The 23224-nt window shown below is 39.8% G+C and overlaps 1 protein-coding gene across 3 annotated transcripts in view; it reads right to left on the bottom strand.

Moving 5' to 3' along the window:
• The window catches only part of CACNB2 (calcium voltage-gated channel auxiliary subunit beta 2), a 135588-nt gene that overhangs the window by 87183 nt on the left and 25181 nt on the right, over positions 1-23224 (bottom strand). The window contains exon 1 of one of the 3 annotated variants that reach the window (XM_035129855.2): positions 1978-14285. The exons of the other annotated variants lie outside the window; for them this stretch is intronic. Within the exon in view, the coding sequence (XP_034985746.1) occupies positions 1978-2058 (81 nt within the window). The 5' untranslated portion in view covers positions 2059-14285. Of the gene's footprint in view, positions 1-1977; positions 14286-23224 lie in introns of those variants that run through there. 3 annotated transcript variants of the gene reach the window in all.

The following is a 23224-nucleotide window of genomic DNA, read 5'->3' as shown; positions in this document are numbered from 1 at the left end:
TTTTGCTAATTCTTAAGTATTTTAATTCCCCACCCTCTGTAACAGAGGATTGTTATTTCCACTGTCTGGTGTTCGAAACACAGTAGTGACATAATGAAGGGGAGGGGTGTGAATGGGAAAGATATGCATGTCATAAGGAACAGAGATCAACACAGTTACATAAACAGATTAATGTCCCTTTCAGGGACTACAGAACACATGTTCCAGTCCATCTATTTCATCTCACCTCCATGCAATGAACCACCATACACTTTCTCTTTCCCATACTTAGCTAATTTGTAATTTAGTTACCAATTCAGCACTTAACGTTATGGAATGCTTGTAGAAACGTTAACAGGAGCTATGGTACATAAATGCACATCAAATGTGCCAGCCACTGTAACCCTATCCTCGGATTTTGGTCCCGGCTAACTGTCATTATTGCACTCTTCAGTAGAACATAGAGTCCAAGTGTAAATATTTAGTGTTGGTAGTTACTATTTTTAGAACTTCTAATCCATGCTCTCCTGTGCTAGCTGCCATATGTTGCCAAAATAATGATGCTGGGAGAGGTACTGTCTAGTAGTATAAATGTTATTTGACAATAAAAAAATATTACCTGCTTTTTTTAAGAACTTGAAACTTCCATTGATTTTCCCTTACCACTCTTCATTTTTGTTCAGCAGCTACATAATCAAGGTGAAGGAGTGCTGAATTAATTATACTGTATATCCTTGCTTACAAGCCATGTCCCTTGGCTGACAGGGAATAAGGGAATGTGGATTAGCTTAGTGTTCAGTGGCCTTCAGGTAACAGCAATCAATATGGTTCCTGTTCTGCTTTCTGGAACCATATCTGGAACCACTGCAAGCCTGACCTACTTAAGATCCTCTCGGGTCCTTGAAAAAGGTCTGGAAGTGTGACATTTCCAGGCAAGAGCAACAACACTATCCTAGCCTGAAGTGAATACAGGTAAGGTTTCAGGCCAATGAAGGCCCCATTGGGAGATAAACAACTTTCCCCCTCATATGCTGCAACCTCTGCTATAGAGATGTACTTTGCAAGACTGTAGGCACAGTGGGAGGAAGGATCTGCACATGTACAGCTCCCTGGTGTAGAATGTGGTTACTGTTAGCAGCAGATTCCATCACTACCAGCGCTCTCTCTCTGAGTGGTCTTGCACATGTGCAGAACCTTCTCATCTTGTGCTACTCATGTCATTCTTTTAATGAAATAAATACCTAGATATAGCAGCAATTTGCAGTAACTGTTGCGGCACTGTTCTCTCAGCGAGAATATTCTTTCTAAAGCAGTGTATGTTATACAGTACTGAGGAAGAACAATCAAGGGTCCATGAGGCAACTGCTGATTTTATGTCTAAATAAATTCATTTAAGCAGTGACCAGGATGAGTGAGAGGATTTTAGAAACAAGTAATTCTTTGTTATGTGTTTATGTGTTTACTTTTTTCTGTTTTTATTGTCATGTTTTTCTTTATTGTTGGTGTCTTTTTTTTGTAAAATATAATAAAATATATTATGGGGAAAAAAATAAGCAGTGGCCAGAGGTACTTCAAAGGTAAGAAAATATGTACTAGACACTAAGAAGGAAAGGATAGACATAGCCACTGCCCTACTGTGAATATATGACAGATATTAGGCCAGGGTTGCTGGATTACTAACAGAGTAAATGTCATACAAAAGGGGATATATGCATTAGCTCTGAAACAACTACAAATAAAAATATTTATGATATGGCATAGTCTTTGTGAAATACCACAAAGTGTTTTATTTTATTTTTTGACAGCAGGCGTGTGTGTGGACACGATTATATAATAGTGTGAGACCGAGTTTAAAATAGGTCATCATTACTTACTCTAGAATTGAGTCCCAAAATAGCTAACGAAAACAACATGCTATACAGATTTCTTTATTTACTACAATTCTTAATTAGCAATATGCATTGAGAAGAACAGTTTTGGTAACCTACTTGTACTTACCCAGGACACATTTTTACCCTTGGGTGTCTTTAGCATGGCAACATGCAGTGCTGAGATGGCCAACAACAGTCCCACCAGCATGTGAAATCTGATGGAGGGGTAGTCCAAGTCTCTCTGTTACCCAAATGTATAAAGTCCCTTAGCCAAGACGATATAGGCGCAGCAAGCATTATGCAAGGAAACAATTAAAAAAGCCATTTTTCTCCTTAGTATTTCATCCAGCCAGAAATAAAGAAAAAATGAAAAATGTATATACAAAAAGTTGACGGTCTGGTCAAAAAATCAAAATCAAAAGCATGCAATATTGAAGTGCAGTTGTCCTCCTTTAGCTCTAAAAATGCTTCACCCGATTAATAAAAGCTTTGAGGCTAGAGCTTACCCGAGAATTAAGAAATAAATACTGAGACTGAGATCAAGTAGCCTTCAGAAGACCTTGAAGAGTTTGGTTTCCGGTAGCATTGATTAAGATTTGCTATGCTTGAATATTTCTGAACTCCAGGAATCTACTGACATATAAAAAGAATTAAGATGTGTTTCCATAAATAATGTATAGAAGCAGGTACACTGTATATACCTGTTGCTACCTTCTGCGCATTCTCCCTACCCAGCGGCGGCTGCGGCTGCTGCTGATTCACAGCCTCATAGTGCACCTGTTGTTGATGTATCTCCACTGTGAAAAGACTGGTAACCTAACAACCAATCAGCATTTGTTTAAAGAGAAGCCCTAGAAGGGAGAACAAAAACTGAAAGATCAGACTCCCTGTTTCTTTCCTTTTGTATCTCTGTCCTTCTGTCCCTTTACTTTTACCTCTTGTCAATCTAGATTACCAAAGCGGATCTAGGCTAAATTTTGCAACTATCAGTAGTGATTAGCGTGAGCTGATTGAAATCGGATTATACAAGAAGACCTCTGCCTTCTCACTCAGCAAACAGGCCAGTACCATTTGAAAACCATTTATGCTTCACCTCACAACATTACTGCATTTGGAACAATCCATTTTCAGAGTTATGGGTAAGCTAGATTTGTGTGGTTTCTTTTAAAGAGAAAGACAAAAATAGATCTGAATTGTCTTCTAGTTGGAACACTTCAGCAAAGCTTCTGAAAATTTACAAGGAAGCATTGAAAATCAACACTGCAGAATTTAAATGTTTCACAATTTGTCACTAATATTCTCTAAGGGCTTTGAGTACACGATTTTAAAACATTATCTCCCTGAGAACACTGGGAGATTGAAGTGATTATTTACTAGTTTGTAAATGATTAGGACTATATACTTTAGTATGCATTCTTTGAAAAATATTACTCTCTAGTTAAAGGTTCTGAACATTATATTACTAAGCCAAATAAAATACACAGTAACAACAATTTCAGCATAAAACAGTTCTAAAGCTGCCAAACTATGAAACTAATTCTAGTTTCTCATTTACTTCAATGGGAAGCAAGTGAACATGGCTATAGAATGTAATGAAACAATGTGTGTAGTATAATTCCTGTGTATGTCATATGTACAATTTAGGTATGATGCTTAAAGGAAATACCTATCACAGTGTCACTGGTGTTTATTTGGAAGAATGTCCTACAGAAAGTAAGTAGTAAAACAAATTAAATAATCACAAACATGGGATACACAACAAAGGCAAAGACAGTAGTCAAATTTAACTCTCATCTAATTTTGTGGGGGAAGACATTTACCACAGCTGCATTTTTAATTGTGCACTTTTAATTGTACAGTTTATAAGCAGACCTACAGGGGGTTATTTCTAGGACATTGCCCTAAATTGTCACCTGTACAATTTCTCCAAATTTCAGCTTGGGTATGATTTTCCTTCTGGAAACAAAAAAACCCACGCATGACAAAGTGTCCCAGAAATGAATTGGATTTTGCCCTTAGGGTATGTTTATTACCCCAGCCAATGGTTTTATGAGTCAATAGTACCCCACAGTCATTCAAACCCTTTTGCAAATCTGAATTTTCACTATGGCCCAGAAAAACCATGGTTTGTTGTTCTTTGCTTTTTGCATTGTAGCTGTTTCCACGTTGAGCAGTATCTGATATTTCTGCTTTTGGGATCATTTTGACTCCAGTTGGAACCACATATGTTTCCATATGATACACCCCCATTTCAGAAGGTAGCAAGACAATTATCAATCTCTGTTTACAGGAAGTTAACTGCAAAATTGTTGTTGATGTTTGTTCTCAGGCATCTTTATAACCTCAACAGTTTAAAACCTAGGCGAGAGAGCAGCTAAGAAACGAACGCCACATCTTAATGGTTCTGGACAAAACATTACATTAGATAGCTAATTTTCTGACTAACTGGTTTTAAAAAAAGTTACGTAAAAAGTGACTGGCTTGCAAAAATAAAAAAAAAGTTCCTAACCACTACAGTACATGCATGTGTCAGGATCATAAAAACCTGCAGATTTCACTCTGTGCAGAGAAAATGCAATATATAAAATAAGATCATTGTTAGAAAACAAAGAAGACACAGGTGTGCAAAAGATTCATAGTAATCCTGAATAACAAGCCAAGGTGATTGCTTGGGAGGGGTCTGGGGTACCTATGAGGCAAGGTGGGCTTTTTACAATATGGGCACAAGTCAAAGCTGAGACCCTTGAAGCACTTCACGTGACTCAGCAATTCAGACATTCTAAAAAAGTTGAGGACAAGTATCTGTGAAAAACCATGTCTACATTTAACTGTCAATATCAGGATGTGGTGGGTGGAAAATCCAAACTTTAGTATCTACTGACCTGGGTTCTAGAACATAAGGTGTTATTGAAGAAAATATACATTTATATATGTAAGAAAATATTAACAAACAAACTCCAGGAGTAGGGAGGAAGACTGACAGCTCCAGCTTGTAATCAAGGGGAATGATTTTACCAGCACTCTCCAGTTCCAGGGCTTTGGGGGAGGAAGAAGAGGCAGCTTTGCAAGAGCAAATCTAAGCTTAAGGAAGATGCCAGGATGGAGAGGGAATAGGTCAGCAGGAGACCTGTGCTCTGACTGACAGCTCAAACTTGTGCTCAGCAGAAGAGTTCCTGGGCCAATCTGTATGTGATTTGGCAAGTCTGGCATATGATAGAAACTACGTAAGGAAGATATCAGATAATTCTGTAGCTGAGGGTTTCCACAGAGAATGTGCTCTCCCATGCTACCAAACCCTGAACTTTTGAAGCTGGTGGAGCTACCGAAGAGTTCTGTTGAAATTAATATCAAAGAGGATCTGTAGGAATGGAGGCAGGTTTTTTTTAAAAAAAATGTTTTTATTGAAAGATTTTCATGGATAACAAAGGCACATATTACTTCTTTTCATTTCACAGACTCCTTTCTACAAGTCAGTTACATTAATGACCTAAGTCATTTAAAACTTTAAACACTAAGCACCCTTAATTGGGCCCAGAAAGGAACTGACAACACAATGCACCTTCCTTTTTAATAAGCAGAAGTTATATGAATTCTAAATGGAACCCCAGCCAGTAATCTGGCTTCCGTATTTGGGGCCAGTTGAAGTTTCCAAGTAGTTTTCAAGGGCAGCCCCACATGAACTGCACTGCAGTAAACCACTCTAGAAATTAGCAGAGCTAGAGTACAGCAGCCAATTTACATGTTCTAAAAGAGCCATAGCTGGTGAGCCAGCCAGAGCCAGAACTTGGTACTCCTAGGCACTGAGGACACCTGAGCTCCAGTGACAATGCTGGATACAAGAACCAAGCCACGAACCTGCTCTTTCCAGGGGAGTGCAATCCTATCCATAACAATGGACTCACAAGCCCCAACAAGCAACATACCGGTAATATTGCCAATTTGTTTAGTAGCAAGGACCAAGTCAGGGTTATGTCAAGCCAAATTTTTCAGACCATCAATGTACTGAGACAGCCCTATGGCTATCATGGAGGTCATGAAGTCCTGAGCCAGTCAATTAATGCATTAAGGATAATGAAGTCCCCCAAAACTATCATGAAGGTGGTCTCTGACACTATATGAGAGACTCTTTTAGCTCAAACAAAATAAAATAAAAATTCCTTCCAGTAGCACCTTAGAGACCAACTAAGTTTGTCATTGGTATGAGTGCAGCAAGGTGGGTGGCACATTAACAACATCCCCATTCTGTCTCTCTGGTCCATGCAAAATCTCTGTTGAATTAATCAGCCTTTCAAACGAATGGTGACCTCCATAAAACTATACAGAAAGGTGTCTCACAGAAACTTTACACAAGGTGTATTGGCAGCAGTAAATAGTATTCCAGGGGAAAAAAATATATATGCCACATAGGTTGATTTATTACATTTGCCAAAGTACACACAAAAGCTTTTACAAATTTTAAAAAATCCCAAAGGTGTAGAGCCTTGTTATCTGAGTAAAGATGTTGAGGAAAGGAGGGGCTCACCTAACAAACCTTGTTAGTGGAAGCCCTGTGCAGACACCAGTTTGTGCAATGGAGCTTTACCCCTCATCTCTTCCCTCCACCCCTGTGGCGAGGTTACCCGGTAAAGGCCCCCAGACGTTTCATGGTCTATTGACCCAGTACCTCCCTCGCCTATATTCTTCCTTGCTGCCACCAACCAGTAAGTCTGTGTACTGGTACACATATACAGTGGTGCCTCGCTAGACAAATTTAATTTGTTCCACAGGTCAATTCGTGTAACAAATTTTTCGGCTAGCAAGTCCTGGTTCCCCATAGGAATGCATTGAAAATTAATCAATGCTTTCCTATGGGCTCCGGGGGACTGGCAACGGCATGGGACAGGGCTTCGGAGAAGGTCTCCGAAGCCCCGTCTGATGCCGGCTGTGCGCGGTGAGGCGGCAGCCGGGAGAAGCTCTTCTCCTTGCCGCTGCCTCCCGCCTGGATCGGACAGGTGGCGGCGGCGGGGGGGAACCTTTGCCTTCTTCCCATGCTAGTGTTCTGCTGGTCTCTGCCGGTTGTCCCTCACTGTTCGCGGCAACCGGCAGAGACCAGCGGAACACAAAGGGGAACCAGCTGCAGGTTCCCTTGCTACAGCTGGTTTCCCTTTCGCTAGACAAATGTCCCTTTCGCTAGACAATGTAGGTTTTGTGATCAGAGGTTTTAATGAAAACCTCGCCGTCTTGCGAGGCAACCTCCGATCGCAAAACCTATTCGTTAAGAGAAAAATTAGTTTTACAGGGCATTCGTCTAGCGAGGCACCACTGTATTGGATTCTAGTCAGGGGAAAGGTAAACCAAACAATTAAGTTTATTTAGGTGATGATCTTACAAGCATATAAATTCTTCACAGTTTCTCAGGTACTTTTGCTTAAGCTTAACCTTTAGTACTAAGTTCCCTCCCTTTTCCTCCCTGACTGAAGTTCCTTTCTTATTACTCTCTCAGATTCAACACCACAGCTCACCTCACTAGCTTCTCTAACCCTCTCTCTGTCTCGAATCCTCTCCACCTCACTCATCAACTACTCCCTTCTTGTTTATCTCCTTCCCCCTTCTGACTGACTGCTTCTCTTTATATCCCCCTGCTTCTGCCTGGAGAGCTCCTATTGGCTATTCACCTCCCATGCAACTTAACTCTTGCTGGTCCCCTAGAGGTGAAACGCCACAACCCCCATCCCCAAATTGGCTCAAGGGGGATCAGGGGGAAGGAGAGGGAGGATTGTTCTTTCCCGAGAGCTTTTATGCTGGTGCAGATGGAACTTGCATCATGGCAAGATGTTGAATTTAAACCAGAATCTTTTGAGGGGGGAAATTCTCTCAGGATTTGAGTTTATGTCAAGCAAAAAAGGAACAGTTACAGGCCTACACAACTTCTGAACCACAAAACTGAATACAGATAGCAGATCATTACTCATACAAGACAATCCACCAGGGGCAGGCCAGAATACATGGTTGCTGGTTGCATTTTATGACTTGTCATTCACACATTTGCTCAGTGTGCTATTATGAAAAGTTTGGACTATATTTATATTATCCAAATACATTCATTGTGGGTTCCTTATCCAATGTGGAATTCTCAAAGTGGAATTCTGAACAGCTTTCATACTCTTCTACTGGTAAAAAGCAATACCAGTTTTCTTAGTGCTGCTTAAATTATACAGTTTCATCAATATGAAAAAGTATTAAATTAAGATAATGGTTTTGTTTGAAAAGTGCCCTAGAGTCTCTTTATAATATCCAAATGAACTCAATATTTGTTAGCTTTCGCTTCCAGCAGTTACATTTTCTGCATGTATACTCTTAAGTAAGCTCCACTAAGTCCAATAGGACTTATTCCCAAGTAAACATGCTCAGAATAGCAGCCTTACTTTCCAGGGTGGGGTGGGGAGGAATCCTTTGTTTTGAGGTGTTATATTTCTCATCACTATTTGTATTCATATTGTCCAGTGGGCAGTGAGGACTGGTTGGCTTTTAAAGAGTCTATGGATTGTGACAATAAGTTTATATTTGCTTTCTCTTCTAGTTTTTGAATATGCACACATGTCCTTTAACTGCAACCTTATACATTAACAATCAGGACACAAATCAATTACCAAGCCTTGAACAATGATACTGGACTATTATGGGACATAAAAACTTAGGCAGAAAGCTGTGCATTCCACTCTACAATTCAGTTTAGTTGGGTTTACATAAGTAATTCAACTCATCAAATTCACAGAAATAAAAAAGAACAGTACAAAATACACAGAAAGAATATAATCACCAAAGTAGTATTTTGGCAAGCACAATATCTTAATGTAATAGTACAAGGAGTGCCATATACCCAGATGATCAAGGCACAATGGAGCACTGTTTTAACACTGAGTCAGAGGAAAGAATTGCGTATCATCAATTTCATAGTTGCCAGTACCCTTGATTTTCCTTGAATATCTCCAGTCCAAAATTGGATTAAGGCTGATACGACTCACCTTCATTCAATATATAACCCAATATCTTTTTCAAGCCTCCAAAAAAGCAGACATTAAACTTGATCTGGGTTTCTAAATAATGTTATAGTAGTTTGTAAAATATGATAGAAAGGGGGTAATTCCTATCAGGATTCCATCTCACTTTCTGTCCACCAGGTACTCTGTCAAGTGTATATACTTGGTGTTGCGTGTCCGGGGCAAGATAAATATTTATTGCACACCATTTACTCCCCAGAATGGTGATCCTGAGAGATTCTCAACATCTGTACCGTACCAATGTCCACCAGGAAAGAATCCTAACTTTTCTACCACTTTTGCATGAGCCAGCAGTTGTTTGCAGTAGTGAGGGGCCTTTTACAGCTGAGTCCAGAGAGAGGGAGAGAGAGAGAGAGAGAGAGGAGTATTCAGAAACTTGTTACAACCAATTTCTGAAACACTTTGGTGACAAAAACGTTTGTATCCATTCCAATCAGACTCCCGTACATCAACTTGGGAGCTTCTATCATGTACCCTCAAGCTCAGGTTTCTATGAATACCCTTCAGGTTGTTTAGCCTGGGGATAGGAAAAGAATATTTGAAGAAGCAAGGAGACCACATACACACTCAACTCTTGCCATCCTGGCTGCTTAAAAAGGTCAGGTCAGGGCTATCTATCTGGACAATAGAATATTAATGCCTCTTTGAAAGCGGGTCTTGTTCTAAAGGAAACATTAGTGTAATCTTTTCTTGAAAAGTTAGCTACACAACCATCTGATTTAAATAATCACTGCCTCCAATAGAATATCCTAATAAAAATATTTTAAAAAAGTAAAATAAATAATCACTGCCTTGTTTCTAACATTCCATTCCTAAGACATTGCCTTGTTATGGCAATCTAGTTAGAAATTTTCTTGGATGAAACTAATTGTTGATCTCTTTCAGACTGGTTTTCAACATGTCTCTGGAACAGAAACTTTTTGCTGATCTCTGGAGCATCCATCAGGTGACACACAGGGGAAAAACAGAATTGTAAAGTTAGAAGACAACCCAAGGTTCAGTCCAACCCCCTGCAATGTAGGAATCTAAAGAAAAGCATTCATGACAGATAGTCATCCAATTTCTGCTTTAAAACCTCCAAGGAAGAAGAGTCCACCATCTTTTGAGGATGTCCATTCCACTGTCAAACAGCTCTTCCTGTCAAAAAGTTCTTCGTGATGCTTAGTCAGAATCTCCTCTCTTGTAACTTGAAGCCATTGGTTAAGGTCCTACCCTCCGGAGCAGGAGAAAACAAACTTGTTCCATCTTCCATGTGACAGATACCTTCTTCATTACACGCAGCTGCCCACTTATGTGGGGAGCACCCTCTAAACAAATGTTGTAATCTGAAAGGCTTCTGGCTGCACACTAGGGGAAAAACAATTCCTTTAAGTACTTAAGCAACAATCAGCCCAGTTTAGAGGAGTCTTGGCGGAAGATGAGTCAGGGCCTGGGAATCCAGCACCCACCCACATACCCCAAAATTCCTAGACACTCCAGACCAGAGGATATGACCTTGCCCAACAACTCTGACACCAAAACACCCTTCCTTGGAAGCCTTCATCCTCTCTATCATAAGAGCAACCAGCTCCAGGACAGGGCAACACTCATTTAAAAACAGATACCTTGAGAAGGGAAAGAATCAGCAGGAGATAATAATAATAATAATAATATATTTATTTATTACTTGTACCCTGCCCATCTGACTGGGCTGCTGCAGCCATTCTGAGTGGCTTCCAATAGAATACATAAAACACAACAAAACATCAGACATTAAAAGTTTCCCTATACAGGGTTGCCTTCAGATGTCTATGGAAAGTTCTACAATTCTTTATCTCTTTGACATCTCATGGGAGGTCATTCCACAGGGTTGATGCCACTACCAAGAAGGCCCTCAGCCTAGTTCCCTGTAACCTCACTTCTTGCAATGAGGGAACCACCAGAAGGTCCTTGGAACTGGACCTCAGTGTCTGGACTGAACGATCAGGTAAGCTAACTTTTATAAGGCATCAGTAGGCATCAACATGCTGCTGAGGCAATGTCTGACTCAGAGGAATGCTCCAGGATTCATCCTGTCAGCACCTCAGATGTCCTGCCTCAGATTATGTAAGGCTGGACTTACTGACTCACCTTAATTGATCCTGGTCTCATCATTCAAAATATGAGTGCTCGGGAGTCTACTTGTTCCCTAGGATCCCAACCCAAAGAAAGTTGTGACAGTTTCTCATTCACCAGATATATGGCAGGCCTATAGAGAATATACAAGCTGGCTAGTATATTCTTTTTCTAGTATTCTTTTGGGGGGGGGCGGAGGTAATGGAGTAAGATTTATGAAATGAATTCAAAACATATGAAAAATTATCTTGACTTAGGGGCCAATTATTATGAATATACAACTGAGAAACATGAAGCTCAGATTCAGGTAGGAACTTCAGAAATGAAAGCTTCATAGTGCTTCATGAGATAGATGACTCTTTGCAAGTGCCAAGATAAATTCCAAGACTGCAACCCAGGTGGTTATCAGTGCCCATAAGAGCAGCTGTCTCAACTCATCCTTAGACTTTCCCATTGCCAACATCAAGTCTGATCCTATTTAGCTCTGAAAAAGTGTGTGGAATGCAACTTTCGGTGAAATTCTGAAATCTGTTTCCTATGAGATAAGCATCTCAGTTTCAGCCAGCTGCCTGAGTATTGACCTATGTCTTGCTTGATAGATCTCCAGAAACAGCTTCCATGAGAAACTAACAATTATGTGTTAAACATTAAACGCTAAAAAACTAAAACTTAATTAGTAGAACACATAGTTATGAAAGCAATGAATTTCTTATTCTCAAGTATGCATGTGCCGTTTTAGATTGTTCACAAATATACAGTATGTGGGCCTTACATTTGCTACTAATAAATGAAAATTGATGCCACAATATTTACCTTGTATACATCAAAATTATTGACTTTTTTTTACCCAGTAGTATGACTCTTGTGTTCCAACTGTATCATATATTTTCTGTTGCTTACTCACATTCTAAAGAATACAGAGTGCCAGCATTATAGGATTGCAGTGTGTGCTATTCCATTAGTAAAGCAATTCATTATGTCAACTGTTGCATCACCAAGAAAATGAGAAGTGAAAATAAAATTAAAAGAAGCTACAGAAAACCCTTCTTAGCTGTATTGGGCTTTGTTTGCCCTACAACGTTAAATCAAAATAGAAACACACATCCACTTTATGTCACAGAGAAACACGCTGCATCACAACAATGCACCCCCTCCCCAACCATTATAGGCCAATTGCTACTTTAAGCAATTCAACTCTATAAGCTTGGCCACATCCTATAAGCCTTCTGCTTCCTGTAACATCTGCACAGTAAAGCAGAAAAGAACTGCTAAAGCATAATGCATCACTTAGGAGACTTATTACATCAGCTAAGTGCATCTTCAGCACATTTCAATTAACATCCAGTCCTTCTATTTCTTCTAATATATCAATTTTATTGCTAAATTTCACAGCAAGAGCTAACACTCAAACAGCCTTTTTCCAATACAGGTATCAAAAAACAATCAGGACTTACATACTATGCTCTAGAAAACACCAGAAACTGATTAACATTTATGCCATACTTTTGCCACCATGCTGATGTTTACATTGAGATAAAATGGGGGGGAAAGGGAAGAATTTCCCACACCAAGCAGCTGGTGGTAGCTGCTATGCATGTCTATAGTTGACACTTAAGGCTTGTAATGAATTTAGTATATTTGTTACATACTTGGAAAAAATACACCCCTAACTGCCATACAAATGTATTTTTTTTAAGTCTATCATTTTTGTCAATGGAATATCTCAGAAAGGTCAGTTATTTGCTACAAGTTGCTTCCGGTATTTTTTCCGTGTTGCTCCTTATGAATTACTGCTTTTCTCTTTCTTTCTTTCTTTCTTTCTTTCTTTCTTTCTTTCTTTCTTTCTTTCTTTCATTCATTTTTTTTTAAAAAATACCTGTTAGAACTGTTCTTAAGCTCTGTGCAAGAAAACCATTGCTCATTAGTCTTTCATCCAACAAACATCTCATAAAGCATATGCACAAAGTAAACTGCACTATCAAATATACTATGTTCACCTCCACAATCATCACCATTCCAGAACAATCAGAAACTTACATACGAAACCCGTACTCGACGCCGGTGTGCCAACCCACAGCACTGCATGAAGAGGACAGCAGAAAACACTCAGTATATGGTCTCACCAAGCTTCAGACTGTCTTGTCATTTCCTCTGAGACACTGTCCATTCCTCTTTACTCTCCAGCCCCAGAAAAAGAGAACAGGTAGAAAAATCATCCAGCCAAGCAATGTTGTTAAAAGTGCCCTTGCGACTGATGAAATTGTGTGTGTGTGTTTTTCCTTTAAGTAAATCAATCCCTTCTGTTTCAGCTGAATATATAATTACCAAATGTCTGTGTTCTCATCCCTATGCTACTATTATGCATCTCTACTGAGATGAATTATTTCCTACTTGAAGAATTTATATTACCTGTTCTGAACTTAAAAAATAATCTCAAATAGAAGAATCTTATTTTTGTGACTAGTGAAATACCCTTTTTGTGTTTGATTTCTTCGTGCTGCCGTGGCTGCTGCTGCTGTTATTACAGGCTTCTTCCCAATACACAAACTAGCAAGAGCATCCTTGATTCAATGCTTTCTCTGGTCCACAATGGACATATCTGATCTGTTGTTTATTCCCCACCCCCAAGCTTGAAAAATGACTGAGTCTAGACTTTAATTCTCTCTGGATTCTTTGGACTACAGAACCACTGCACAAATTGTCAGAAGCTTTGTCTTGCAGTACGTGTTTCACATGAATTTCAAGCAGAGATTTTGTTTTTTTTTTACTGGCTACAATACCTGACTGGCTTAGAAGCTGCAGTTGCACAGTGTTTTCTTCCTGTTGACACTGACATAAGATCTTACAATAACAGTAAAAGGTAAGCACAAATCTAGTTTTGATGCACCTTTAAAGCAACCAAGAGCAGTACTGGAGATAAGTATTTTTCTCTGGTGGTAACCTTTTGCAATGTTTAAAATTATTTATTTTTATTGCTGTGAGTTGCATCACTGTGAATGATTGGCCAGCACCTTTGACAAAGCAACACTAAGCTTCATCAGAGAATGAGGGTGGTCCCTTTTATGAGAAAGTTGTATTCGGGGAGGCAGATGTCCTGCAAAAGGGGTGACAACTCTGAATTTACAGAGGCAGAGAAGGGTGAGAAGTATAGCTGAAGTTAGCTAAATGGGGATACATACGGTACTTGGGGGAGGGAGGGAAGCAGAAGTATTTCTAAGGATCCACTGTCTGCTTATAGGAGTGCATTCACTTTCATTATGATATATAGGTAAAGGTAAAGGGACCCCTGACCGTCCAGTCGTGACCGACTCTGGGGTTGCGCGCTCATCTCGCATTATTGGCCGAGGGAGCCGGCGTATAGCTTCCAGGTCATGTGGCCAGCATGACAAAGCCACTTCTGGTGAACCAGAGCAGCACACGGAAACACCGTTTACCTTCCCGCTGTAGCAGTTCCTATTTATCTACTTGCACTTTGACGTGCTTTCAAACTGCTAGGTTGGCAGGAGCTGGGACCAAGCAACGGGAGCTCACCCCGTCGCAGGGATTCAAACCGCCGACCTTCTGATCAGCAAGCCCTAGGCTCAGTGATTTAACCACAGCGCCACCCCAATATATAGACCCCCCCCAAAAAAGTTTATAAACACACTCTACCCCGGTCCTGCACTGCCACATCCAAAGGAAATTAAGGCCTGTAGTGCAGAGGTGCCCAAATGATTTCTTAATGCTCATGGGAAATTATTGCTTTAGTCAGGAGTGGGATAGTGTTTCAGTAAAGGAAAAGCTGAACTGCTGTAACTAACCTAAAATGTTCAATGGACTGCACTCCTGTGCAGCAAGGCCAGGTCTCCCCTTGAGGGAGGGTGCAGCAGCTGCCTCGGGTGGTGGAAGCCCTTGAGGTGGTACCCCCATCGGCATCTTACCTACCCCTGCCCCTGTCAACAACATCAATTTCCAATGAGATCTTATGGAGCATGCAAGATCTTTCTGGATATTGGTACCGCTTCTCGGCCAGTGGCAGAGGCAGCACTTCCTGTTTCACCTCAAGCGGCAGCCCAGCCATGAACAGAAGACTCACAGGAGAATCTTTGTAAGGAAATGGAGGCTTTACAGCAAGGTTTTAGGAGGACTTTATAAAGCAATCCTGAAGCAGAGCTTGGAAGCTGTTCCAGAAAAAAAAACCAAGAGGCATGTTTGCTATATGGGATAAAGCTGAACAGAAGCCTAGCTGCCAAGCAACCACTGAATAATTTCTGGTTATTGGGAAGTTGCATGAGAACAATGAGCAGTTGACAGAATCAAGAGATTCTTGATTCCGTTGTCCATTCAGGACTTTGCCAGGAGTAAGGGGAAGGACTTCAGGAAAAGTTGAAGCAAGTGACAATCAGAGCCAGGGAACCTGTGGCCCTCCAAATACTGCTGTGCTACAACTCCTATCACCTAATCACTGGCATTGTTGGGTGGTGGATGTTGGCCTGTATAATGGAAGCGTAGATCCAACAATATCTGGTGAGCCACATCTTCTCCATACCTGGCCTAGAGTAAAGGAAGGAGGAGGTTTCTTCGCCACAATTGTATACCCTGAAAACCTCAAGCTCCACCAATAAGAATAATACAAAAACTGTAAATTATGGGTGCAAAACAGACTGGGAAATCAGTTTGATATCATAGCCTGTGTAAATGACAGGGGTGATGATGGAAAGGACACTGGCAACTGGCTTGAGGAGATCAGCTCTGCTGGTCAGGCAGAATATGTTGGGCGTGGCTAACCTATGGATCTCCAGATGTTGTTGTACTCTCAACTCTGACCAGTTGAAGCTTGCATGGACAATGGTCAGGGATGGTGAGAGTTGTGTACAACTGGAGGGACACAGCTCATCCACCCATAGCTGCCAAGTTATCCCTTTTTTTAAGGGATTTTCCATTATGCTGAATAGGCTTCCTCGCGAGAAAAGGGAAAACTTGGCAGCTATGCATCCACCCCTGCCTTAGATAAAGCATTGTGGTGGGCTTTAAATCTACAGATTGGACAAAGACCTGAGTTAAGACTGGTCCAAGAACATGTTCAGAAGCAGCAAATGAAGAAAGAGGGGAGCTTTCCACAATGTCCCACAGAGAAGACAATTCAATGGGAACTCATTTTCTTTCCCTCAAAATTTGCCTTGAAAGAAACACTATATTCATTGAATTCTACTCAGCACCAAGACACAGAAACAGAAGGGAAATGTGCACTTGGGGGGAAGATGTTTTGGAACTGGGTGTTTTGATAACATCCCTGTGCAGAGGCATACTTAGGCTCCCTTGTGCCCTTGGCAAGGAGCTGTATCAGCACTTCAGAAGCCAGGAGACCATGGACCAGAAACTCAACAGGTTTGCTTTTCATTGCCTTTTGTGCTCCGCCAGTGACTTCCTCCTGGGTTGGGTTGGGTCAGGTCTGCTCTGCCTTTCCTCTTCCTCCATCATTCGTTGGTCCATCTGTTTTCCTTGCTGCCTCCCTCCCTCCCTGCCTCCCTCCCTCCCTGCCTCCCTCCCTCCGTTTGCTGTTTTCCCTTCTGTCTCCTTCCTCCCCTTTACTTCCTCCTGCAAATCTCATCTACTCTCTCTGTTTTTCTTCCATCTGAGCTCCGCTTTGCACTCACCTGACTGTGGAGGAGCCCCCACAGGGCTGTTGTCATGGCCTATGCCAGTGACTGGATTCCTCCGCCGAGAAGCCCAGAGGAGCCTGCATGTCCTGCTCAGCCACCTAGAGCAGTGGAGGAGTGGCCTGGGGAGTGCAGTGTACATGGGCAGGTGGACAGGCAGGCTCCTAGCCACTCCAAGACCTCCTGGGCCTAGGCCCTTGGTCAGGGCCAACCTGGCAACTCCCTGTCCCTGTAGCAGGAGATTGGGCTGCCAATTACAATTTTGGGCTGCCAAGTTTTTGTTCCTTGAGTTACTCTGAGACAGATAAGAAATAAACTGGGACTGTGAAGAGACTGTTACCATCATGTAGAGAATTGTAGAGAAGGGGTAAAGAATCAAACATTGTGTTTTTCTTGCTAATACTGAAAATCTTCACTGGGGACCATTTTTGGCTTGAGCAAACATTTGTTGGTGATGGCAAAAACCCTTTTAAAAATGTGAATACATACCTAACCATGAGGCTGAGCTTTTAATTTTTAACATGTCCAACTGTTCTTTAAGCTATCCCAGCATGGCATTCAAGCTTTTTCTGACAGGAGGAACAATGTACAGTATGTTTACAAGTTTCAAAGTGTAGCAAGAGCTCTTGACAAAATAAAGTTACTGTTTCTTAATAACTGTTGGTCCCTTGAATGGACAATGCAGAGGTGGCCAGGAAGGGGTTGTTTTCAGAAGTACGTTGCAAGGATGTGCATATGAGAAAGAAACAGCACTTTTAAAATGTCAAATAGCTAGAAGCAGAGAGAGGGGGAGATTTTCTACATGAAGTTAGCCTTGGAGGGGTTGATTATGCAGCTTTCTCAGGATCCACTTCCTACTTGTAGGAGTGTGCTTACCTTCACTATGCTTTGATTTAAAATACATATATAGAAGCAAATAAAAGTGACAAAGATACAAGTCTCCAAAGTTCTTTCACCCGAAAAAGAATAAAACCCTGTAGCACTACATCTGCAACTCAATTGTCAGGAAAACATTGTTGATAAAAGTGTATTTGAAAACATGCAACAAAACTTAATATATTTATTAGCATTAATGTTATAAAATCTGAATTATTATTAACATATCCCAGCTCCTGCCAACCTAGCAGTTTGAAAGCACATCAAAGTGCAAGTAGATAAATAGGTACTGCTACAGCAGGAAGGTAAACGGCGTTTCTGTGTGCTGCTCTGGTTCGCCAGAAGCAGCTTTGTCATGCTGGCCACATGACCTGGAAGCTGTACGCCGGCTCCTTCAGCCAATAAAGCCACAACCCCAGAGTCGGTCACGACTGGACCTAATGGTCAGGGGTCCCTTTACCTTTTTATAATGCATAGATGAATAATTAAATCAAAAATTGAATATTTTCAAGGGTGAGCATCACAGAATCCCCTAAAAGGTTACTCAAAATGTCAGTAGCTAATTCCAAATATAAAGGGAAAGTATTACAAAAGTGAGCTATGTGAGCTGGCTCATTCTCATCCCAGGACTATTGCTAGCCAGACACTGAATCAGCTGATGAAATGACTGTCTGGAACTGATGAAATGTATTCATATAGCTTAATGCCAGCACACTAAGGACACCACACGTTTGAATGCCTAGTAACCCTAGTTATCTTCTCTAGTGGCCTTCTGTATTGTGAATGAGAAGAGCAGTGTACTAATAATGGAAGAACTCAAACAGAAAGAAGATGGCCTCTAAGTACTTGGGTTCATTTCCTGCTAATGTTTAATTCATTCATCTCCTTCCCCCTACTGGGTGTAATTCTTGGTTTGGTTCCAGAAAGTTCAGACACAGCATAAAGTTCTTTGAGAATCTGCGCTGCTTATACTGCAGGAAATTACAATATGTTCCGTGTTTTATTAAGCCCCACTTTTCTCACAGACACTTAAAGTGGCTTACAGATAAAATGTGTCTGCCGTAAATAAACACTTTAAAAACTTGCTGATAGTGTATCAAATTCATTTCCCCCTTTTTACATCTTTGGTTCTTCACAGATGATATTACCTGTTCTTTTGGCTACTGTCTGAGAACCTTTAGAAAAGCTCCTGTAGGCAGCATAGAGTAAAGTTAGTACATATCTTTAATCTTAACTGAGCCAACACTTTTGGCATCAGGCTTTTCACTGAGCAACTGGGAGTGGGAAGGGTGGAAGAAAGAGAGAGAGAGAGAGAGAAACCATTCATTCATTCCATCAATATATCACCTTTCATCTAATGATCACAAGGTGGTTTACAGTATAAAAACTAGTGATGTGAGGTGAGAATAATCTCCGGCGAATACTCTTGAGAATGAGAATATTCTTGAGAATATTCTCTGCTAGAAAATTCTGCGGAGAATATTCTCCACAAACTGTAAATTCTAATGTAAGAACCAGTTTTAAAACCCACATTTTAAAAATCTAGTAAACAATAAGTCAAGCTGTGATATTGCCAGTGTAAGTAATAAATAATCTCAATATATCAGCAAGTGGACCAAATGATACACAAGATATTTGGGCAGAGTTGGCAGCATTTCATGCTAAGGAAGATTTTTTTTAAAGCAAGTCATATGTATTGAAATTGGTTGGAAAAGTGGGTGCAGTGGTTTGATGGAAGGGAACATGCTTTGGTTCAAAGCTTAGCAGAGTGGCTGTGGACATTTTAAATATGCCACCAACGACAGCTACAACAGAACGTAGCTTCAGTACTTACGGACTTACTCATTCAGCAAAAAGGAATAGGCTTACTGTAGACAGAGCAGGGAAGCTTACATATGTAGCTCATAACTTAAAATACCTAGAAGAGAGAAAGAGGATGGATCTTTTTATCATATGTGGTGGACTTGCCCACTAGTAAGGGATTTCTGGGAGAAGATTTATAATGTACTAAAGAGAGTGTTGAAAAACACATTTATTAAGAAACCAGAATCCTTTCTACTAGGTATAGTTGGAAAAGAGATTCCCAAGAAAGACGTAAATTTCTTTTTGTTTCCTACAACGGCGGAAAGAGTACTACTAGCTAAGAACTGGAAGACTCAAGAATTACCAACAGTGGAAGATTGGCAAATGAAAATGATGGAGTATATGGAACTGGCTGAAATGACCGGGAGACTATGTGACCGGGGAGAAGAAGCGACAGATGAAGAGTGCAAAGATTTTAAAGTTTATTTTAAAAAATATGCTAAATTTGTATATTGAGATTAGATTTAGAAGTTCATAGAAACTGCGGGTTTGAGAATTATGTTAAATAAATTGATGTATGAGAGATTTAAAATTGGAAGGAGTTTTAAATAATGAATTGGAAATTGCTAAAGATGAATGAGAAATGAACCACAGATAGGGGGAACTCGAGGAAGTCCCCCTTTACAATGTTAATGGAAAAGGATTATGGTATTTTGATTTTTGTGTTTTTATTGTTATTTTTGTAATGTTATTTTTTCTTGTTATTTTTGTATTTGTTGTGCTTAAATTGTTGTGTTTATTTGTAAAACCAATAAAAATTATTTTAAAAATAAAAATAAAATAAAATACCTAGAAGAGAAGAAAACACAGCTTCTAACAAGCTCATTGAATTTTAAACAACCATCAACTTTGTTCTATGATCTCGCAGATGATCAGTGTGGAACTGAAAGCTCTGTTATCAGTGGAGATGAAGATAGTGACTTATCTTCTTAAGATGTTTGAGGAGTCAATATAAAATTATAAACATTTGAGACTTGTTGCTTAAAGCCTATTTTTGAAAAAAAAATAATTTCTTTCTTGTGACAATTTATCAGTTATAATTTAAGTATGCTGTGTGTTGCCTTACTTGTCTAATCAGATAGTAATTTGCATTTCTGATGTTATGTATATTACTGATTATTTGTGTTTTAGTTTCTGGAAATAGCATTTATTTTAAACTTTACATTTATTTTATTAATGTTGCACTGAAAATACTATACCATGTTATTAAAGAACGTACTCATGTAGCAGATTTTCAATGCATTAAAATGAATATTTTCCTATTTTAAATGAAAATTCTCTAATATTCTCATTAATCGAGAATATTCTCAAGAATAGTCTCCAAAAGATTGTTCTTGAGAATTTAACACCACTAATAAAAACACAAAAAATACATAGTATAACAGCAAACAAAACAATATGCCCCCCCCCCAATTGAAAGGTCATAGATTGTTTAACGGTGGCAATATACAGAGGAAAAAACAAAAGATCCCATCCTTTCACTTCCTTTTTCATACATTACTAATCCTTGAAAGAAGAGCAGAGGATTTGTAGTGAAGTTAATGGAAGGCTGGAATTCAGAAGTTTAATCTGAATATAAATCAAGACTTTCAGCAATTTTCAAGTGGTTCACTGGGTGTTTTTTTTGGGGGGGGGTGTTTGGGAACCATTGCCCTATATTACAAGGTAGCATAATTTCAACTAAAGCATTATGGGGGAAATAGTGGTTCACTAGACCACCAATACTGCACCCTCTCTTTCAACAGACAGTGCTAAGATAAAGATAGTATTTGCTTCTTAAAAAGCATACACTACTAATTACTGTCAAAGTTAATATGGAATATTTATATATCAAGATCCATACACTAAAAGAGAAAAGTATACAGTAGCACTGTCACAGTTTGCTCATGGGCCATGGGATAGAAATTATTATGTTTTGGCCACTAGATGGCAAAGCTGACCACAGAACTTACACGCCTCTACATCTTATTTCTGAAAAGTTTGTTATTGTGCGCACACACAAAGAAACAAATATTCTAGGCTTCCCTGCTGACTGAAATCCTCAACTATTCAAATCACTTGGCGAATTCTAAACGAAGTCTCTTACTTATAAACCTAATAAAATATCACCAATATAATTTCATATCCAGAACCACAGTTAACTTTAAAATCCACAGTAATATCATTTTTAGAACCAACTCGAAAGTCACAAAAGGCATGTCAAGCTTTTGAGTTCTCCAGAAGTCTTCATCTTCTGGAGGCAAGAATTACACAAGGCAGAAGGTGGTAGGATGAGAAAAATCAAAGCACAAAAAGAAAAGAATCACCTGGATGTGGTAGCCAAGACGTCTGTTTCTAGGCTCAGTTTCAATAAACCCAATAAACTGATCATCTGGAGGAACCATGAACAACTAGAAAATACCTGAAGGGATAATAACTATTTCCCCTAATCTCAAATAATGTTATCTAGGAGACTGTGTGTGAAGAGACAATTATTATTCAGCCCACTATACCTGAAGGAGTGTCTCCACCTCCATCGCTCAGCCCATACACTGAGTTCCTCCTCCGAGGGTCTTCTGCTGGTACCCTCACTGCGAGAAGTGAAGTTACAGGGAACCAGACAGAGGGCCTTTTTGGTAGTGGCGCCCACCCTGTGGAATGCTCTCCCTTCAGAGGTCAAGGAGATAAATAATTGCAATACTTTTAGAAGACATCTGAAGGCAGCCCTGTATTGGGAGGTTTTTATTATTATGAAGAGAAACTTCAGTATGGAGACAAAAAAACAGGGAGAGCTAGGTTTGGACTCTGTGAGCACCTTAGGACATCACCTGTCTTTTCTTATGAATCTGATGTGGGAGCAGTGGGCTTTGGCTGTTTGGTGGAGTGCTTTAAAAGCTGTTCCTTCATTTGTGACCTCTTTCCAAAGGAAACCAAATCTTAGTAAGTTTTGCCCCTCAGAGAAGTGGGATGAGTATAACATCCTGTGAATCTGTTAGCTAATACAAAGAAGTGTGAAAAGTTCGCAATAAAAGGAGGAAATTGAAGAACAAGTATTTCTGATCCTTTACAAAACTGGCATGCAAAAATGAAATTTATTTAGTTAATTATCTTTATTCAACCTCTTGCCATGAGATGGCAGCAGACTTCAGCTGTAATTATTACTACATGCTGCAGACTTAAAATGAACCCTTGGAAAGCTCTTCTGGGTCTATTATCTTGAAAGCTGTGAGGGCTGGGAAATTTCCTTTTTAGGTCAGCATCTTCCTCCATACACTCCCTGTTTCCTTAGAATGATAAATGATTTTGGTGGGATAAAGAAATGACCACACGCAAATGTTAAGCAGGACAGAGGGCATTGACTGCTAAAACCTATTTAATGGTAAATAGAAAAATTAGCATTAGTCAGAGACAGGCAGAATTCCAAATGAAATTACTCTAAACCAAACTTCTACTAATTTTTCCCAGACCAGCAATCTTTAGTTCATTGGGTTAACTAGGATGTCATTTTACACTGTACTATTGTTAGTTATTGTGAAATCAATATTCTCTATTACACTAGCTACCATAAGTGGCACTTTTCACATAACAGCCCTCAGCACGCCATAGCAACAGGAAGAGTCTGGAGTAAAATGGCCTGGTTTCTATAGCAACTGTCTTCCCGACCATCTGTAATCAAATGGGATCAAAGGCAGGGAAACTAAAAAGGGCGATTCTGCACATTTTAAAACTATTTGTATATAAAAACTTCTCAGAGTTTTGTAGCTTTGCTCCAGCATTATTGCTTATTTCTTAACGCAATTAAGTACTATCACATATTAAACAATAATAAATGAAGAAATATACTCTCTGTCACAAATAAGTGTCAGAAGCTGTGGCTGCTGGG

This window comes from Zootoca vivipara, chromosome 12, assembly GCF_963506605.1.
Source record: "Zootoca vivipara chromosome 12, rZooViv1.1, whole genome shotgun sequence".
Taxonomy (NCBI): Eukaryota; Metazoa; Chordata; class Lepidosauria; order Squamata; family Lacertidae; genus Zootoca; species Zootoca vivipara.
The sequence above is the reverse complement of the archived record's forward strand: the minus strand, read 5'-3'. Positions and strand labels throughout refer to the sequence as shown.